At 39.7% G+C, this 16,288-nt stretch overlaps 2 protein-coding genes across 2 annotated transcripts in view; one reads left to right on the top strand and one right to left on the bottom strand.

Moving 5' to 3' along the window:
• Window positions 1–4,309, top strand: part of LOC311052379 (NACHT, LRR and PYD domains-containing protein 3-like) — a 73,971-nt gene extending 69,662 nt beyond the window's left edge. The window contains exon 14 of the mRNA XM_084067311.1: window positions 3,911–4,309. Within this exon, the coding sequence (XP_083923437.1) occupies window positions 3,911–3,995 (85 nt within the window). The 3' untranslated portion in view covers window positions 3,996–4,309. The remainder of the gene's footprint in view (window positions 1–3,910) is intronic.
• An 8,174-nt stretch (window positions 4,310–12,483) lies between these two features.
• LOC311051995 (thioredoxin-like) lies at window positions 12,484–14,913 on the bottom strand. Its single transcript, XM_084066743.1, has 5 exons — window positions 14,835–14,913; window positions 14,322–14,426; window positions 13,630–13,695; window positions 13,134–13,199; window positions 12,484–12,825 (listed from the first exon to the last, which is right to left on the bottom strand). The coding sequence occupies exons 1-5, from the start codon at window positions 14,856–14,858 to the stop codon at window positions 12,760–12,762; spliced, it is 327 nt and encodes a 108-aa protein (XP_083922869.1). The 5' UTR covers window positions 14,859–14,913; the 3' UTR covers window positions 12,484–12,759.
• Between the last annotated feature and the right edge of the window lie 1,375 nt (window positions 14,914–16,288).

The following is a 16,288-nucleotide window of genomic DNA, read 5'->3' as shown; positions in this document are numbered from 1 at the left end:
CCCCTAGAGTTAGTGTCGAAGTGTCCTTGAGCAAGACACTGAACCCCTAATTGCTCCCGATGAGCAGGTTGGTGCCTTGCATGGTTTCCCCCGCCATCGGTGTATGAATGTGTCTGTGAATGGGTTAATGGCACAATCAATGTAAAGCGCTTCGGATAGAAGCGCTATATAAATGCACCATTTACCATTTTACCATTTATGTAGCAGATTGGTCCAGACAAATTGACTGACATCACGTGATGGATATGAGTCCAAAAATACACAAACTAATTAAACTAAATACATTTTCACCTTCCAAATTGTTCTGACTTCATATTTATATTTATTTTATGTTTACCAAACAGAAAATGTAGTAGTTTGTCCACTAAATGTATCAATTTATCATTCTGTCTGTCTGTCTGTCTGTCTGTCTGTCTGTCTGTCTGTCTAGGATTAAGGCGTTAATAAAGTGACCACCATGGCTGGAGCTCTCTCTCTCTCTCTCTCTCTCTCTCTGGCTTAAAGGAATAGTTCACCCCCAAAATGACTTTTTTGCTATTGATTATAGTCACCCCATGTCTGTCTGTCTGTCTGTCTGTCTGTCTGTCTGTCTGTCTGTCTGTCTGTCTGTCTGTCTGTCTGTCTGTCTGTCTGTGTTTCATTCATTCATTCCTTAAGGCCTTAATTCCTACAAGACACCATCCTTGTTCCCTGACCACCACAGTACCACCATAACACATAATATAATGCAAAGGGTTCTCAAAGTGGGGTCCGGGGGCCCCCAAGGGTCTTTGAGGGGGTTCTAGGGGGTCCCCAGCAAATTGTAATAATAATACCATTTAAATAAATATAACCACTTTAACTCTATATCGGCTATTTGAAATCTACAAGCTCACAACACGTTGCAACTTTAACAACATAAATCGTGTATGGGGGTCCGTGGCACAACATATTTTCAGATGGAGGTCTGCGGCCATTGAGCATTTTCATGTGACCAAAATATGGACTCCTGGGTTAATGTGGTTAAAAGAAGAACATCTTATTTTCCCAGGCCTGTGGTCAGTGTGTGTGTGTGTGTGTGTGTGTGTGTGTGTGTGTGTGTGTGTGTGTGTGTGTGTGTGTGTGTGTGTGTGTGTGTGTGTGTGTGTGTGTGTGTGTGTGTGTGTGTGTGTGTGTGTGTGTGTGTGTTTCTGTGCATGCATGCCATGGTGGAAATACTTAAAGGGATAGTTTACCCAAAAAAGGACTTATTTTCTATCAATTACTTTTTCTTCTATCGATTACACACCCCAGGTAGTAATGATGTGTGGGTCGGGTTTTTTCATGACCCGCCCCGCCCCGCCACGGAACCCAACCCGCCTCAACCCGCCCCGCGAACCCATATATAAATCTATGGCTCATCCCGCCCCGCGACCCGCGATTTTTTTTTTATTCTGTTAAATCATGAAGTTTAGAAAATAATAATATAATATATAAGTGTATTCAAACTGTTTTATTGTTATTATTATTCTTATTCTTATTAGGAATAAAGACAAAACAAGAGCATGTGATTATTATTATTTTTTTGCTTGTGAGAGCAGCTGACCCGCTCACCCGCAGCCCGCATAATTTCCTCTAAAATCCTGACTCAACCCACCCGCGCCGTGGGTTGACCCGCGGGTTACGGGTCGGCCCGCTCAGCACTCCATGTAGACTTGAATTCATGGAGATTTTTTTGTTTTTGTTGCATTCCTAAGCCAATAATTTGATGATCGGCGGCGGCTCCGGTGGGAGACTCAAAGTGTCAACTTTGAGTCTCCTATTGGAAACATTAGCATCTTTCCACCGGTCATCAAATTATTGGCTTAGGAATGCAACAAAAAAAAAAAGTTCAATGCTTCATGGGGTGTGTAATCGATAGAAGAAAAGGTTTTGGGGGTGAACTATCCCTTTAAAGTGAAAGTACTCATCACACAGAATGTATACAAATATATATATATTTTTTTTAAATGGCAGATCTACAATCTCACAAAGCTTGTGTGTGTGTGTGTGTGTGTGTCTGTGTGTGTGTGTGTGTGTGTGTGTGTGTGTGTGTGTGTGTGTGTGTGTGTGTGTGTGTGTGTGTGTGTGTGTGTGTGTGTGCATGTATGTGCGTGCCTGTGTTTTGTGTCACTGTGGGTGTGTGTGCGCGCGTGCATGTGTTTGTGTGTGCATGTTGTATGAAGTTAATTTCAGTGGTTTTCAAACTTTTTCATGTCAAGCACCCCCAAAATGTGTATGTATTTAGCCGCGGACCCCCATCTCAAAATATTGTGTTCCAGGGACCCCCCAGAAGCAAAGATTTGAGTTACAAATGTTCGCTTTAAAAATATAATCAAAGATTTGCACATATTTTCTTGATTTTTCAAAAATAGCAGATCTACCAGCTCGTAGCGCGGCACCCGGTGCCGCGCTACGAGCTTGTAGATCTGCTATTTTTAAATAGTTTAAGTGTAAAAGAATGCTTTTTAGCTCAAATCTAAAAATGACATAGATCCGTCCCAGGTCTTAATGGGTTAAATGTGTTATACAAAAAAAAGGACGTGACCAAAGACAGTTAATAAGACAGATTAACATTTTCATGTGTTCATCTCCATTCAGTTTGCAGTTATAGTCACCTCATGGAGACTTGAATTCATGGATATCTTTTTTTTTTCTCGGATTCCTAAGCCAATAATTTGATGACCGGCAGCGGTTCCGGTAGGAGACACAAAGAGTCTCCTTTGTGTCTCCTACCGGAACCGCTGTCTACCGGTCCACTGGTCATCAAATTATTGGCTTAGGAATGTGACAAAAAACTAAAAATATCCATGAATTCAAGTGTCCATGGTTGACTAATCGATATTAAAAAACATATTTTTTGGGGTGAACTATCCCTTTAAGAAGCCTACTTTTTTACTGTGCGTGTTCATGATATAGGATGATGTATTTGCACTATATTAGCCATACTGGTGACAGTAGATTAATAGTGTCGTCTCTTGACAATTTGTTGATCTGTGAGCCCACCTGCTATTTACAGAGAATACAGGATAGGTGGGCACTATAGGGACATCTGGGCACCTTGGTGTAAAATTGGCTGTTTTGTCCAAAATGTTAAAAATGTAATAATTGAAAAATGTTGTTAAGTAATGTAAAGTAGGCTATACATGATGTGAACATGCACGGTACATCATTATCAGACTTGATTTTATCCTTCAACTTCTTGTTTATGTCCAAAAATGACTGGATATACAGGTTTTGTAGCAATTGTAGAAATATTAGACCTTAATTGTCGAATGTTTAAGCATGTTATAATCATGTATACTTCATAGCCAATGAAATTGCCAATTTAACACAGAGGTCCCCCCAAATTGTCAAATATTATCTAAGAAAGAGGCGCTTTGCGAGGCGTTGTGAGCATGTATCAGCTATTTTACCCCTCCCTATGACAAAATGTTGCCCCCCTCCTGACAGAGGCTAAAATCATGCTCTGTACCTTTGTTCTGCATGTTGTTCACCTCTCGTTCATCTCTGTCTGTCTGTCTGTCTGTCTGTCTGTCTCACACGCACGCACGCACGCACGCACGCACGCACGCACGCACGCACGCACGCACGCACGCACGCACGCACGCACGCACACACACACACACACACACACACACACACACACACACACACACACACACACACACACACACACACACACACACACACACACACACACACACACACACACACACACACACACACACACACACACACACACACACACACACACTACGCTCCTGGTAGACTCTGTGGTCAGATCAGTTCATAGTGATGTTGAGTTCTAATATGTTATAACTATAATAATGTGTGTTTAGTTTTTGCTTTCTTCATGAATATACAAATAATCCTTTTCTATTCTCCATTCTCTTGTATTCATTTGTTTCAGGTTGGAGTACAACATACTCACAGAGGAATGCAGAAAGGAGTTATCAGTTCTCAGCTCCAACACATCCTGTAAGATAATTACCTAAAACTGTCCAACACATCAGTGTGAGAACTGTGTAGCTGTGATGTGAGCTGATGTGGGACAAGAGTCACAGTAGCAGGTGTGTCATTAGTAAGTCAGCAGCACACACAGGGTTAAATGTGGTGTCAACGAGGACCATGATCTGCTTGGCCTGCGGCCCACCTGCTGGGACCACCAGGTCAAGCGGTGTACAGGCACACACACACACATGCATGATGTTTTGTGCCGTTTTCCTCACTTCAGTTGGTGGAGACGCACCCAGATAGACCAATGGTTCTCAAACTGTGGGTCGGGACCCCCAGGGGGATCCTCAAATGTTTTTTTGTATTGTTATTATTTGGAGTGGGGGGTGTGTGTGTGTGTGGGGGGGGGGGGGGTAAACAAATCAACATGCAGTAAACTGTAAGTGAATCTGCACACTAATTACTTTTGACCGTTACTGCACAAAATAATTGTTAAACATTGGCCAAATTGTCAAAAATGACATCAAAAAGAGACGATTACCTAAAAAAGATAGCTGATTTACATGCTCACAACGATCAGCTATTTTCACAATATTTGTCTGTGGAACCGAGTCAAACAACTCGGTGGGAGGGTCTATCTAGACACCCTGATGAAGACCATTGTTGAAAACCTTAATTAAAACCACTGTCAGTGTTTGTACAGCAGTCTACACACCCTGATGAAGACAACTTGTCAACATGTTGATCAATAAAAGTATATAAATGGAGTTACATTGAGTGTGTGCTACTCTTCTCTGTTTCAACATATAACTGTACTGTATATATACATGTTATTTAATACATGACAAGTGTGTTTACAAATACAGCTCCAAACAAAATTAATATGGATACATGTTGATAATAATACCATCAACAATTAACGCGCTTGTAATAAGGATTAATTAACATTTACCATTTTGTTGTGTGTTGTTCTGTGTCTCAAAGTAAACCACAATGGAAACAAGACTCAGCTTTTCTCCACATTGGCGTTTTTTTAAATGGAGATTTTTGTAAACAATTATTATATTCTATTAACAGTTGATAAGGCACTTGTAAAGTCCTTACAATATGCTTACTAACCTTATTAAATGTGAATAAGGCTATATAAGTCGTAATAATAGCATTGAAAACACACTTATTGATATGTTATAGGATGTGTATATACACATCTAGCAGTAAAATCCATAATATTAGACGTGGCTGAAGTTCAAACAGTTCATGCTTGTTTCTTTGTCAGCTGTAGGTGAGTTGTCTGCTGAACCTCTGCCTTTCTCCCACATCACATAGTGACACAAATAAAGCATCTAAATGATTTGGAGTGAATGAATAAGCATTGGTTTATGAATCATGATAACAGAATACTACATCATCTACAGCACTTGTAGACATTGTTGAAAATGTTCTCATCTAACCGTTAGTAAGAAGAGAAGCCTTGGTGATCAACATTCACCCCGGACATTTTACTCATTATGGATATCAACTGACGGACAAAAAGTACTCATTTTCTCCAAACATTATCAAACGCAATGGTGGAAAGTAACAAAGTACATTTACTTAAGTTCTATACTTAAGTACACATTTGAGGAATCTCTACTTAATATATTACTGGGGAATTTAAAAATGTCAGTACTTTTACTTCTACTTCACTACATCTCAGAGGAAAATATTGTACCTTTACTCCACTACAATTATTTGAAAACTTTAGTTACTATAGTTACCTTGTAGATTTTTATCATTATTACAGAACAAACATTACCCACTTCAGCCCTATATACATTTTGGCCATTTGAAAATAGCAGATCTACAAGCTCACAATGCGTCGCATCGCAAGTTTTCAAATTTTTGGGTACTTTAAGTACATTTTGATACCAATACTTTTGTACTTTCACTCAGAATATATCAGAGTATCTCTACATTGCAGTATTGAGTACTTTTTCCACCACTGATCAAACGTAACTCAATATCATAAACGACACAGAGTCACACACCTGACTAAATCACCAGACTGATTTGTTTATTTTTGGAACACAGTTCTTATATGACTCAATCTAAGATTTGTCTATGAGGTTTACAATACAAAAAAGAACTGTGTGTCCCAGGGGTAGTGGGAGTGAAGTCAGGACGTCAGTACTCTATTGAATCATCAGTCCAGATCATAATGCTTGAAGACATCAACAGAGCATGGAAGTTAGTTCTTTACTAAAAACAAACCATACAGAGGTCTTTTAAATGATCTTTGTTGAAGTCAGGCATTGTATCTACATTATCACACACACAGAGAAGAGCTACATGAGAAAACATCTTGCAACAGACTACGTTATAGCTTCTGGGACTCGTGAAAACACACGTGTTACAAAACAATGCAGTAAAATAACTTTTTGATAGAAAATACACCGCTCCTTTCTCATTTACATCTGTTTTGAATAATGATATAAATTCTCTTTTGGACTGCCTTAAGTATGGGCGTGTACACAATGAAATCCTGATGCTAATTTAACTCTGAACGAGTGCAAATTGACCAATAAAGGGTCCATTTTAATGGACACTCCTGGTTTTGCTGTGTAACTGGCAGTATCTAACTAGAAAAAAACTATGACAATAGTAAATTACAGGCTAAATATTGACCACCTGGCTATAATGTATATGCTACAACAGTTTAATAAATCAGACTTAAAGGTGCTGTAAGTGGTATTTTGTTTGGTTAAAACTATGTTTCTTTGTTAAAAAGTTAAGGCTTTATATTCTGATAGTAATCATTGAGTGTTTGTTCAGTAACAGGGGTCTCCTTGCCTCTCCAGCTCTTTAATATACATTAATACTTTCATCCAATCAGGATAGAGTACCCATTTATCAGCTTACATTTTATATCGTTCCAGTGCCAATTTTGTTGTGACATCACTTCCAATTTCACTCGGTTTATCCTGTGTCCTGTATCAGTCCTCTCTCCTGATTTGATAACATTGTTATCCTGACCTGAACATATATTGTGTGCTTATTAAAGAGCTGCAGAGACATGGAGACTCCTGTTACTGAACAAACCAGAAGGAGCGAGTGCAGCTACCGCAGAAATGCCGGAGCGGCAGTGCGGAATCAGTAAGACTTTAGCCTACTAATCCTTGTAATAAAATATTACTGAGGTTAGGGTTAGGGTTAGGTTTAGGCATAGTTTTACTGAGGTTAGGGTTAGAGGTTAGGGTTAGGTTTAGGTATAGTTTTACTGAGGTTAGGGTTAGGTTTAGGCATAGGAAACTGCCGCTCTGCCGCTGCTGCCCACGATATAGAGCAACTCTATGTAACACCTACTTTAAAAATATCACTCACAACTTTAATAAGTGCATTGTGGTCGATGAGCACCGAAGGGAAGAAGAGTACATCTTAGAAATTAATATTGTCACTTCTGGGCAGAAACCTTTAACTCCATGTTTCAACTTGTTTATGAATTGTTTTGTTTCATGAATTAATGATACGTAGTCGTATATAGGGTGACCAGATCCAAACAGGGCCAATGAGGGACAGATCGCGCGTGCGCGAATTTTTTTTGCGGTTCTGGGCGGATTGGGTTCGTTTTTTACCAGTTTTTGGTTACTTTATTTCGGTTTTAGGGTTAGGATTCGGGTTAGGTTAGGGTTATGTAATTTAATTCTTATTTTTGCCTGATTTGACCGATTTATTATCAAAAAAACACAATTAAAACCTTTTTTTTTGTTGCAAAAAGTGGGGGGTATGAAATCTTCTCTGTAATAGGAGTATGATAATAATAACTGTAATAGAACTACTATGCAAATAAAAACTTGGATCTGATGGATAGGGTTCTGTGCAGACTGCAGTCAATTTAGAAACACTTGGTTGGACCCTACCTGCTCATAGTGTCACTGTTGGCAGGTCCATTGCTCCTAACATTATCAGAATGGCTGGACAGCTGCTAAATCCTCTGATCTCTGATGACCATAACATTCTCCTCTTCAATACCTTCGGTTTACCTCCCAACTTGGAAGCAAGCACCAGGAGGTTGTTTGTTTATAATTATTCACAACGTGGTCACTGGTCGTTAGTTTGAGTCCTGGCGGGGTCTATTACTTTTTTTTTCTTTTTCCTCGGTAGCTTTCACTGTTTTAAAATACTTGCTTAAATATATGCACACTTTGCAGCTTTTGCACAGATAGCTCTTGTATCCTCTTATATGTTGTTGAGCTGCTGATTATTTTCTTTCCGACTTGTATTCCACCAGCAACACGTGATTTAATTCACTGCTCGTTCAGTGAATTAAATCACGTGTCGGCCGCCTCGTCCAAAGAAAAACACTCGCCCCGGGTATATCTGGTGGCCTCGGTCGGCGAAAAACATAGGGGCGAGTGTGTTTTGGGGCGAGTGTTTTAATTGGGGCAGCACGCACACACACACACACACACACACACACACACACTCGGCTCGCCCCCTGATGACAGGCTCCACTGCTCCGCTGCGCTGCGCACAGCCAGTTAATTGATAAAATCAAGATTTTAAACGCATATTTGAAAACTGGAGCCTATCAATCAAAATGCGGGACAGCGTCTCAATTTGCGGGACGCTTGAAAAGTCACTGAAATGCGGGACTGTCCCGCACAAAACGGGACATATGGTCACCCTAGTCGTATATCAGTGTCGTTAAATAGAAGTTTTGAAATATTTTGAACGTGAGTGGTCAAGTGTGGCCGGAAGGCGTGGCCAAGCAGATGGCTGCTTGAGATGTCAGCTCTCTCCGGTCAACAAAATAAACCTCTCCAAAATCAAGATAAAAGATTCAATTGCAGTGAATGTTGTTGTAATGAGTGAGAGGATGAAGGACGCTCTGCTCACGTCTCTTGAGCAACAGCGAATTTAGCAAGAAGCCTTAACAGAACTCGAAGGTTTTTCTAGGAGACACAACATCCGTGTCTACAATGTACCAGAAGACGTGGAGAAGAACAACACTGTCCAGGGATTCATTGAGAAATTGCTGATATCAGAACATTCCTTACCACCAGAAACCAACTTACAGATCCAGAGGGCTCACAGGTCCCTAGCCCAAAAACAAGGACCAGAGTTTCCAGCACGATCCATTGTGTTAAACTTTCTTCAGTTCAATACCAAGGAGATGATCCTCAAAAAGCATGGCAAACGAAAACGAAAATTCAGTTCAATACCAAGGAGATGATCCTCAAAAAGCATGGCAAACGAAAATTGAAACCGGGAGGCAAAGAAGCAGCACAACGCACAAAGGATAAAACGTAAAGCTTTCCAGTGGGGTAACGATAAATAAGAGGTGGAAAAAAGGTGTGCCAAATGAATCCAAGGTAAATGTTAGGTATACATGTTAGTTTATTTTCTCCTATATGACCGATGAGCCAATAAATACGTTTCTCTTTTGTTGTTGCTGCGGGTCCCCGGACCGGCGTTGATTGAAAGAGGCTCTGTCGGTCTTTTGAGTAACTATTGCCGACATGGACGCCTTGTCTTATTATTTGTATTTTTATATATGTTTTTATAAGACCCACTGTTTCTTCCACACCCCAAGTTACTTAATAACGCACAGCTTTCATGCACGCCTTAATCTATATGCTTTTTGTTGGTACAGCGGGATAATAAGTCAGAGTGGGAAGAAAGAGAAGGATTTCATTTTAATACTGGGTTGTTGTTGTTTTTCTTTACTTAGTCTATAAATATTCATATTTTCTCTTCTTACTGATGGGCCTTAAATAGGTAATAGATAATATTTATTTTAAGAGGGTAGAGGTGTTCACGGAACATTTTCTCTTTCTCTTTCTTTCTCCCTTTAAAAAAAAATATCTCTAAGGCTCTGAAATTCATTTTTTACAGTACTCACTTCACACGTGAAATGTGTGATCATTAATGACTTAAGGTATGTGAATAATGGTTAAGGAGTTACTAGGCACAGTATATCTTTTAAAACAATCAGTTGGCGTGTCAGATGTTATTTTATTTTATTTTATTGGATAAGTTCATGGTTGTTTTTTTGTTTTGTTTATTTTTTATTTCATTGTATATTTGTTTATGTTTTTTTCTCACTACTTTTTTCTGATTACATGGTTCACTTGACTCTATTTGATAATAATTAGACCAAAGGAGAAATATTCAGGCATGTCATGCAAGTAAGTTGGACACAGCTCGAGTGGAATTTTGCTGAACAAATGCCACAAACAGCGGGGGGCCTCCACTTAGAGTGTTGTTCAAAGTCATTAGTAAGCTGAAACGTGAAAAGGCACAAATAATATTTTTACAGGAAACTCATCTCTCTTGGACGGAACATAAAAATAATTGGGTTTAGGAACACTTTCTATAGCTCTTTTAAATCAGGAAATAAGCTAGGGGTATCTGTCTTAATTCCAAATTCCTTAAATGTAGAACTTATAAAATAATATGTTGATAAAGAAGGAAGATATATCATGGTGAAAGTATGAGAGAATGCTAATGATCTATGTCCAGATATGATGACTGTGGTTGAGAGAGAGATATTTTAACCCACAACTGCCTTCTCTTCTGTGACTGATGCCTATTAGCTCCTATTGCCTATTAGCTCCTTTTATATCCTGGACCCTAATTCCTCATGAAGGACAGCTGGGACAGGGGCGGAGCAGCCAGCTCAATCACAGATGAGTGACAGCCACAGACCACAGCAGCAATACAGAGTAGACACTGAAAGAACAAACAACCATTAGTGACCCAATAATAATATGAGCTAAACTGAGGTGTTTTAACTGTGCAAGCACATAACACCCCCACCCTAAGTTATTGAATGGTGGGCTCTGACCCAGGTAACACCGCACACTAGTGCCAGAAACCCACCATTCAACAACTTAGGGTGGGGGTGTTATGTGCTTGCACAGTTAAAACACCTCAGTTTAGCTCATATTATTATTAGTCTGGTGAGCCAAACACTATGTGCTCGTCGTCTCACCAGACTCCCGTAAACTACCAAAACAAAATAACAAACTAAACTAATCAATAACGAAAACTCATACCAAACAATACTCACGGCCAGCCCATCGAAACTGAAAGAAAGAACATACAAAATCAGGGGAACAAAATAACTGTTGTGCTCTGCTGGGGTGCTGGGGGAAGATCATGAGAGCTGGCCACAGCTCCTTTTATATCCTGGACCCTAATTCCTCATGAAGGACAGCTGGGACAGGGGCGGAGCAGCCAGCTCAATCACAGATGAGTGACAGCCACAGACCACAGCAGCAATACAGAGTAGACACTGAAAGAACAAACAACCAGTGACCCAATAGTGACCCAATAATAATATGAGCTAAACTGAGGTGTTTTAACTGTGCAAGCACATAACACCCTTGCATTCTTCCAGTTCCTATGCACTTCCTCTTGCTGTGTATTTCCCATTCTTGTGCACTACCTCTTCCATTGCAGACCTTTCCTGTTCTGTCCTCTGACTAGCACCTTCCTCACCTGTCATTGAAATGTGACATGCTCCTTCACTCTAGTCTAGGGCCACATACAGTACATAGGGATATCTGTACCAATTAAGGATGCACTGTTCCCGAGGAAATATCTGACAGTGCAAGGCCGAGGTTTACTGTAATCACTGCATGAAGTTCAAGATACTTTGGCTGATAATTAACAATAACATGCAACATATTTCCCCTTTCACCAAATATAAAAAAATATATATAATTATTTGCGCAACAACATTGTTATGAATGTTAATTATGTCTGCTGTGTGTATTCTCTCTTTCCAGCGGTGTGTTGGCTACAGTGTCAGAACGGTGGTGTGTATCAGAGGCCCAGAAGGCTGGATGGGACGGTTATGTGAAGAGCTTGAGTGTTAACCTACTAAATAGTCATCATAAATGCTCTGTTGATACAATACAATAAGCAATTACAAACAGTTAACTGTGTTCCAACAAAAGATTTTGATAAACGGACGGCTCAAATAGATTTGCTAGAGCGGTTTCAGTAGACGGTTAATAAAATACATAGTCATGATAGAAGTTGACTTTCTCCCTGTCTCTCTGGATTACTGTCATTAGACTGATTGCACTTAATATAGAGGAAGGTATTCTTTATCCAGAGCCAGAACTGCATTACCTTCCCTATTATTAGTCACTGTGACATCAGTAAACCACTCCTCGATGTCTACACTATCCTTTAGCACCAATATTTTTTTTTATATTGGTGTTCACTTGTTGGCGTGTTGTTTAGCCCACATGGCATACGAGTTCTGCCATGTGAATAGGCATTCATATTGTACTAAATAAACATTACATTCATATTTTGTTCATAATGCAAGCTGCAGTGCCAGCTTAAATGAACCGAATTAAGATAATTCACACATGAAAAGCAAAAGCATTAGGTATGTTACTTCTTTTCATTTATTAAATCCACCAAATGAGGATGACATACAGAGGAACAATCCCATCATCAATCCTCTCTGAGACATAAAACAGGACTAAAATGTTTTCCCTCCATTCAAATGGGACAGCAGAGTGACAGGAACCTGAGGGCAGAGAGGGAGGGATGACATGCAGCCAACCATTCAGACTAAAAATGGTTGTTTTTAATGTAACCATAACCAATGTTCACATGGTGCACATACAGAAAAACAGACAATGAAGTTTTAGAAATATTTAAGACATCATGATGGGGTTCAGAGGATTATTGCCGTGGAACGTCTCCAGGGGTTCTGTGGGAAGAGTGTTGGCTCCTGTTCTTTTCTACAGTTGAGGTGCATTGGGATGGGAGGTGCATTGGGATGGGTGGAAGGGCTTTCTCTCATGACCGTAGAGCTGTCACTTTCTCCACCAGCTTGTCATAATTGGCCCCAGAGAACTCCTCAACCTAAAAAGAAAATATGCATTAAGGCAGGGGTCTTCAACAGGGGGTCCTCAGAGTTACTACAGGGGGCTCGCCAAATCTTTGTATGATAGGATCATCCTTTTTACATGAACCACTTGAACCCTAGCATCCCTATACTGAGGGGAACTACAAGCTCACAAGATCTACAAGCACAAGAGCTAGGAGGGGGCGTCACATCCACTTTATCCTTTGATCATTTTCAGAGCTTCCGTGCTCCAGACTGTATGTACTGTACTGTACAATTGTGGGAGGCAACAGTCCTGAACACATGCTTCAACTAAATAGCTTACCATCTTTCCATTCTTGTAGAACTGGAATGTGGGCATACACTGGATTTTACATTCTGCTGACACGTCCTGAGAAGGGAGAAGAGACAGACGGTGAAAATGCTTGCCAGACATTAAAACGACCAAGACCTTTCACCTTGGAAGCATGGCCAGTATAGAGTTCTTAGATGTTGCATTCGCTGTTGCGTTCACTTCCACATGTTCCGCATGTTGATGACAGAAGTATCAACGTAGACGATGGTTGCCATAGCAGCATTATACACAATATCAATCCACAACCACACGGTTTAGTGAGATAATTAAAGAGGAAAATAGTCACTGTGAGGAGCAAGAAATCTATATTTTCTCTTGTTGTGCTGCGCCCACACACCCACAGAAAATAAACTAAAACTAAACTAGATGTTGTAAATGAATTCATGTTGAGCAACTGCACAGCCTATTTCTTGCCTTAATGTTGCCAGAAACTGGTGGGCTGTATAGGTAAAACACACTGACTTACCGCTGCCTCATCCACATCGACCTTCAGGAAGACTATGTTCATGTTCTCAGCTTTTTCTGCCAATTCCTATGGAAGAATAGATTACATCAGCATGGAATTGATTGATGATATACTGTAGATTTTTGATCTGACACAGTAAAGAGGCAAAAAAAAAGAGGCATGTAGACCTGATGGCAAAACAGTATATCATTTATATATAAAAATATTTTAGTAACAAATTCAAACAATTCCCTGGTTAAATAAGGTCAAGGGATTCTCTCTACAGAGGTTTTCATTTAAAGTAGGCATCGTCTGGATTTCCCAGACTGTTTATTACAAAGTTGGATTTTCAAGTCTTGATGGAGTGAACTCAAAAGAGAAGTAATAATGAAAATATGGAACAACAGCTACAGTATCTGAGCCCAAGCTGGTTCTGTCTTCTTTGACTCAATTCCAGTCCAGTCTACATCCTAAACCACTTTCAACCTGGCATCCACATTTCGGGCGAATACAACATAGGCAAAATCTTTCATAAATAGCGAAATAGCAGATCTACCAGCTCACAACATATTGCACAGTGACAAGCTTGTAGATTGGCTATTTTCATGCAAAACAGTTGTATGATGAAGTCTAAAAACAGGGCTTAAGTGATTAAGTCTATCTATGCTATCGATGAGCTCCAACTCTGCAATCACAATCATCTGATCTCTCACCTTGAAGCGAGGGGCAATGTGTTTGCAGGGGCCACACCATGTGGCTGTAAAGTCCACCACCACTAGCTTGTCCCCAGCTTCCACCAGGATGGCACGGAAAGAGTCCTAGAGAATGTCAGACATTATTATACTATGGGTGACAGACAGATCATCAATTCACCTATAGGCATACATTCCCACTCAAATTCACATTGTCCACTTTATATTTGTGACATTTACACACCTTCTTTCTGGCTCATACAAGTTTGCAAACAATTATTTGTCATTGATTTTAACATGAATATAAAATGTAAGACAATCATGTACAACATTTACACACGGCTACGCCTGTGATATCATAACTAAAACACACACTGAACTCTGGAAATAGAAAATTTTCCCGGCTGGATGGATGAACAAATTGGCGCCTATATATCCGAAACAATAGCACAGTCAGAGCTTAAACCAAAACGTCTTACTGGATGTGACAATGACATTACGAAATATGAACATAAACAATAGCTAAACACTCACCAGGTTTTCAACTTCACGAACCATGGTGACTGATGACGGTATTTCTCTGGATGATGATGATCAGACTGCTGGCTGGGACTAGAGGTAGAGTGATCCTGTCTGTCTGCCTGTGTTGCTTTATGACACTTACTACAGAACCTCCCCTTTGAGGAAACACCACAGCATGCACTTTGATCATTGGCAGCTCATCAAATCACCATGCAATCAATCACCAATCAATGATCACAATGATCAACCTTTGTTTGATCAACCAATCGCCATACGACCATGCTTGTAAAAAAAACAAAAAAACAAAAACAGCAGATTTCATTTTCCAGATACATACTGTATGGATGAAGATGAATCGAATGTTTCAGCTCTTAACCACTTAAACCCCTATGGGTAACCGGAGTCCCTCAGGGCTCAATACTAACTTTCAAAGCTTTAACTGAAAATAGCAGATCGACAAGCTCACAAATTCATTCAAGATTTATTTATTCTCGAAATTACGAAAAAGAGTGATTAAACTCATTTGCAGTGTCGTCGAGTAATGAATGCTGAGCTTGTCGCTCTGCTATTTTCAGTGAAAGCTTTCCCCACAATACGATGCTGGGGTTTAAGTGTGCTACAAAGTACAGTAACGTAACTAATAGTAGGTAGGTAGATCTTAAACCTAGTAACTATCACAAACATTACATGGTATAACAAATATAAGTCAACAGAGTTAACATTTGTTACCTTGACAAAAACACATAATACTGTTTATTTGGTGTACTGAGAGTTTACCCACTTTCTACCTGGTGTCCTTATTTTGGGCATGTGTTATGAGTGAAAACGTTTAAAGCTCACAATGCATTTCATTGCGAGTCATTGTGAGCTCGTAGATCGGCTATTTTAGCTATTCATCATACAACGAAGTATATCATCTCTGTCAGGTGGAAACCATGTATGTCCAAAACTGTTCCTCTATTATTACTATTTTAAAAAACATTTCAAAATAGTGAAAATAGCAGATCTACAAGCTCACAACGCTTCGCGATGAGTTGTGAGATGTAGATCGGCTGTTTTCACTACATTTGTGAAATACTCTTGTATGGTGAAGTAGGGCAGGGGTGTGCAGCATTTATTTCCAGAGGGCCATACTGACTTCAATAAAATGAGTGAAGGGCCACACATTGTACAATTGAATTGAAACTTGAAACACATGGTGCTGAATGATGTTAAAACTGCATGAATTTGGTAGACATGCCAGACTACTTTAGAATAAGGTCCTTGCTTTCACAACAATAATTTTCGGTTACAAAATGTTGATCTTTCTTTTTGTATCACTCTGGTGTACTCTGTACGGGGTTACAATGAAAAGATTACATAAAACAATCCACGTCAATGCTGTATCTTATCTGATATGCACCACTCCATAGGTCACTGATAAAACACAATGGGCCCGATTCATGAACCGTACTTACGAACAAATT

The sequence above is a fragment of the Gymnoscopelus microlampas genome (genome assembly GCF_963454915.1).
Source record: "Gymnoscopelus microlampas genome assembly, chromosome: 9".
Lineage (NCBI taxonomy): Eukaryota > Metazoa > Chordata > Actinopteri > Myctophiformes > Myctophidae > Gymnoscopelus > Gymnoscopelus microlampas.
The sequence above is the reverse complement of the archived record's forward strand: the minus strand, read 5'-3'. Positions and strand labels throughout refer to the sequence as shown.

Bases quoted from the DNA above. Each gene is read 5' to 3' on its own strand.
- LOC311051995 (XM_084066743.1), bottom strand. From the start codon at position 14,858: ATGGTTCGTGAAGTTGAAAACCTG. The intron at 13,200-13,629 runs GTAAGTCAGTGT...CTCCCTTCTCAG, and splicing joins TCGATGTGGATGAGGCAGCG to GACGTGTCAGCAGAATGTAA. The intron at 12,826-13,133 runs GTAAGCTATTTA...TTTTCTTTTTAG, and splicing joins TCTACAAGAATGGAAAGATG to GTTGAGGAGTTCTCTGGGGC.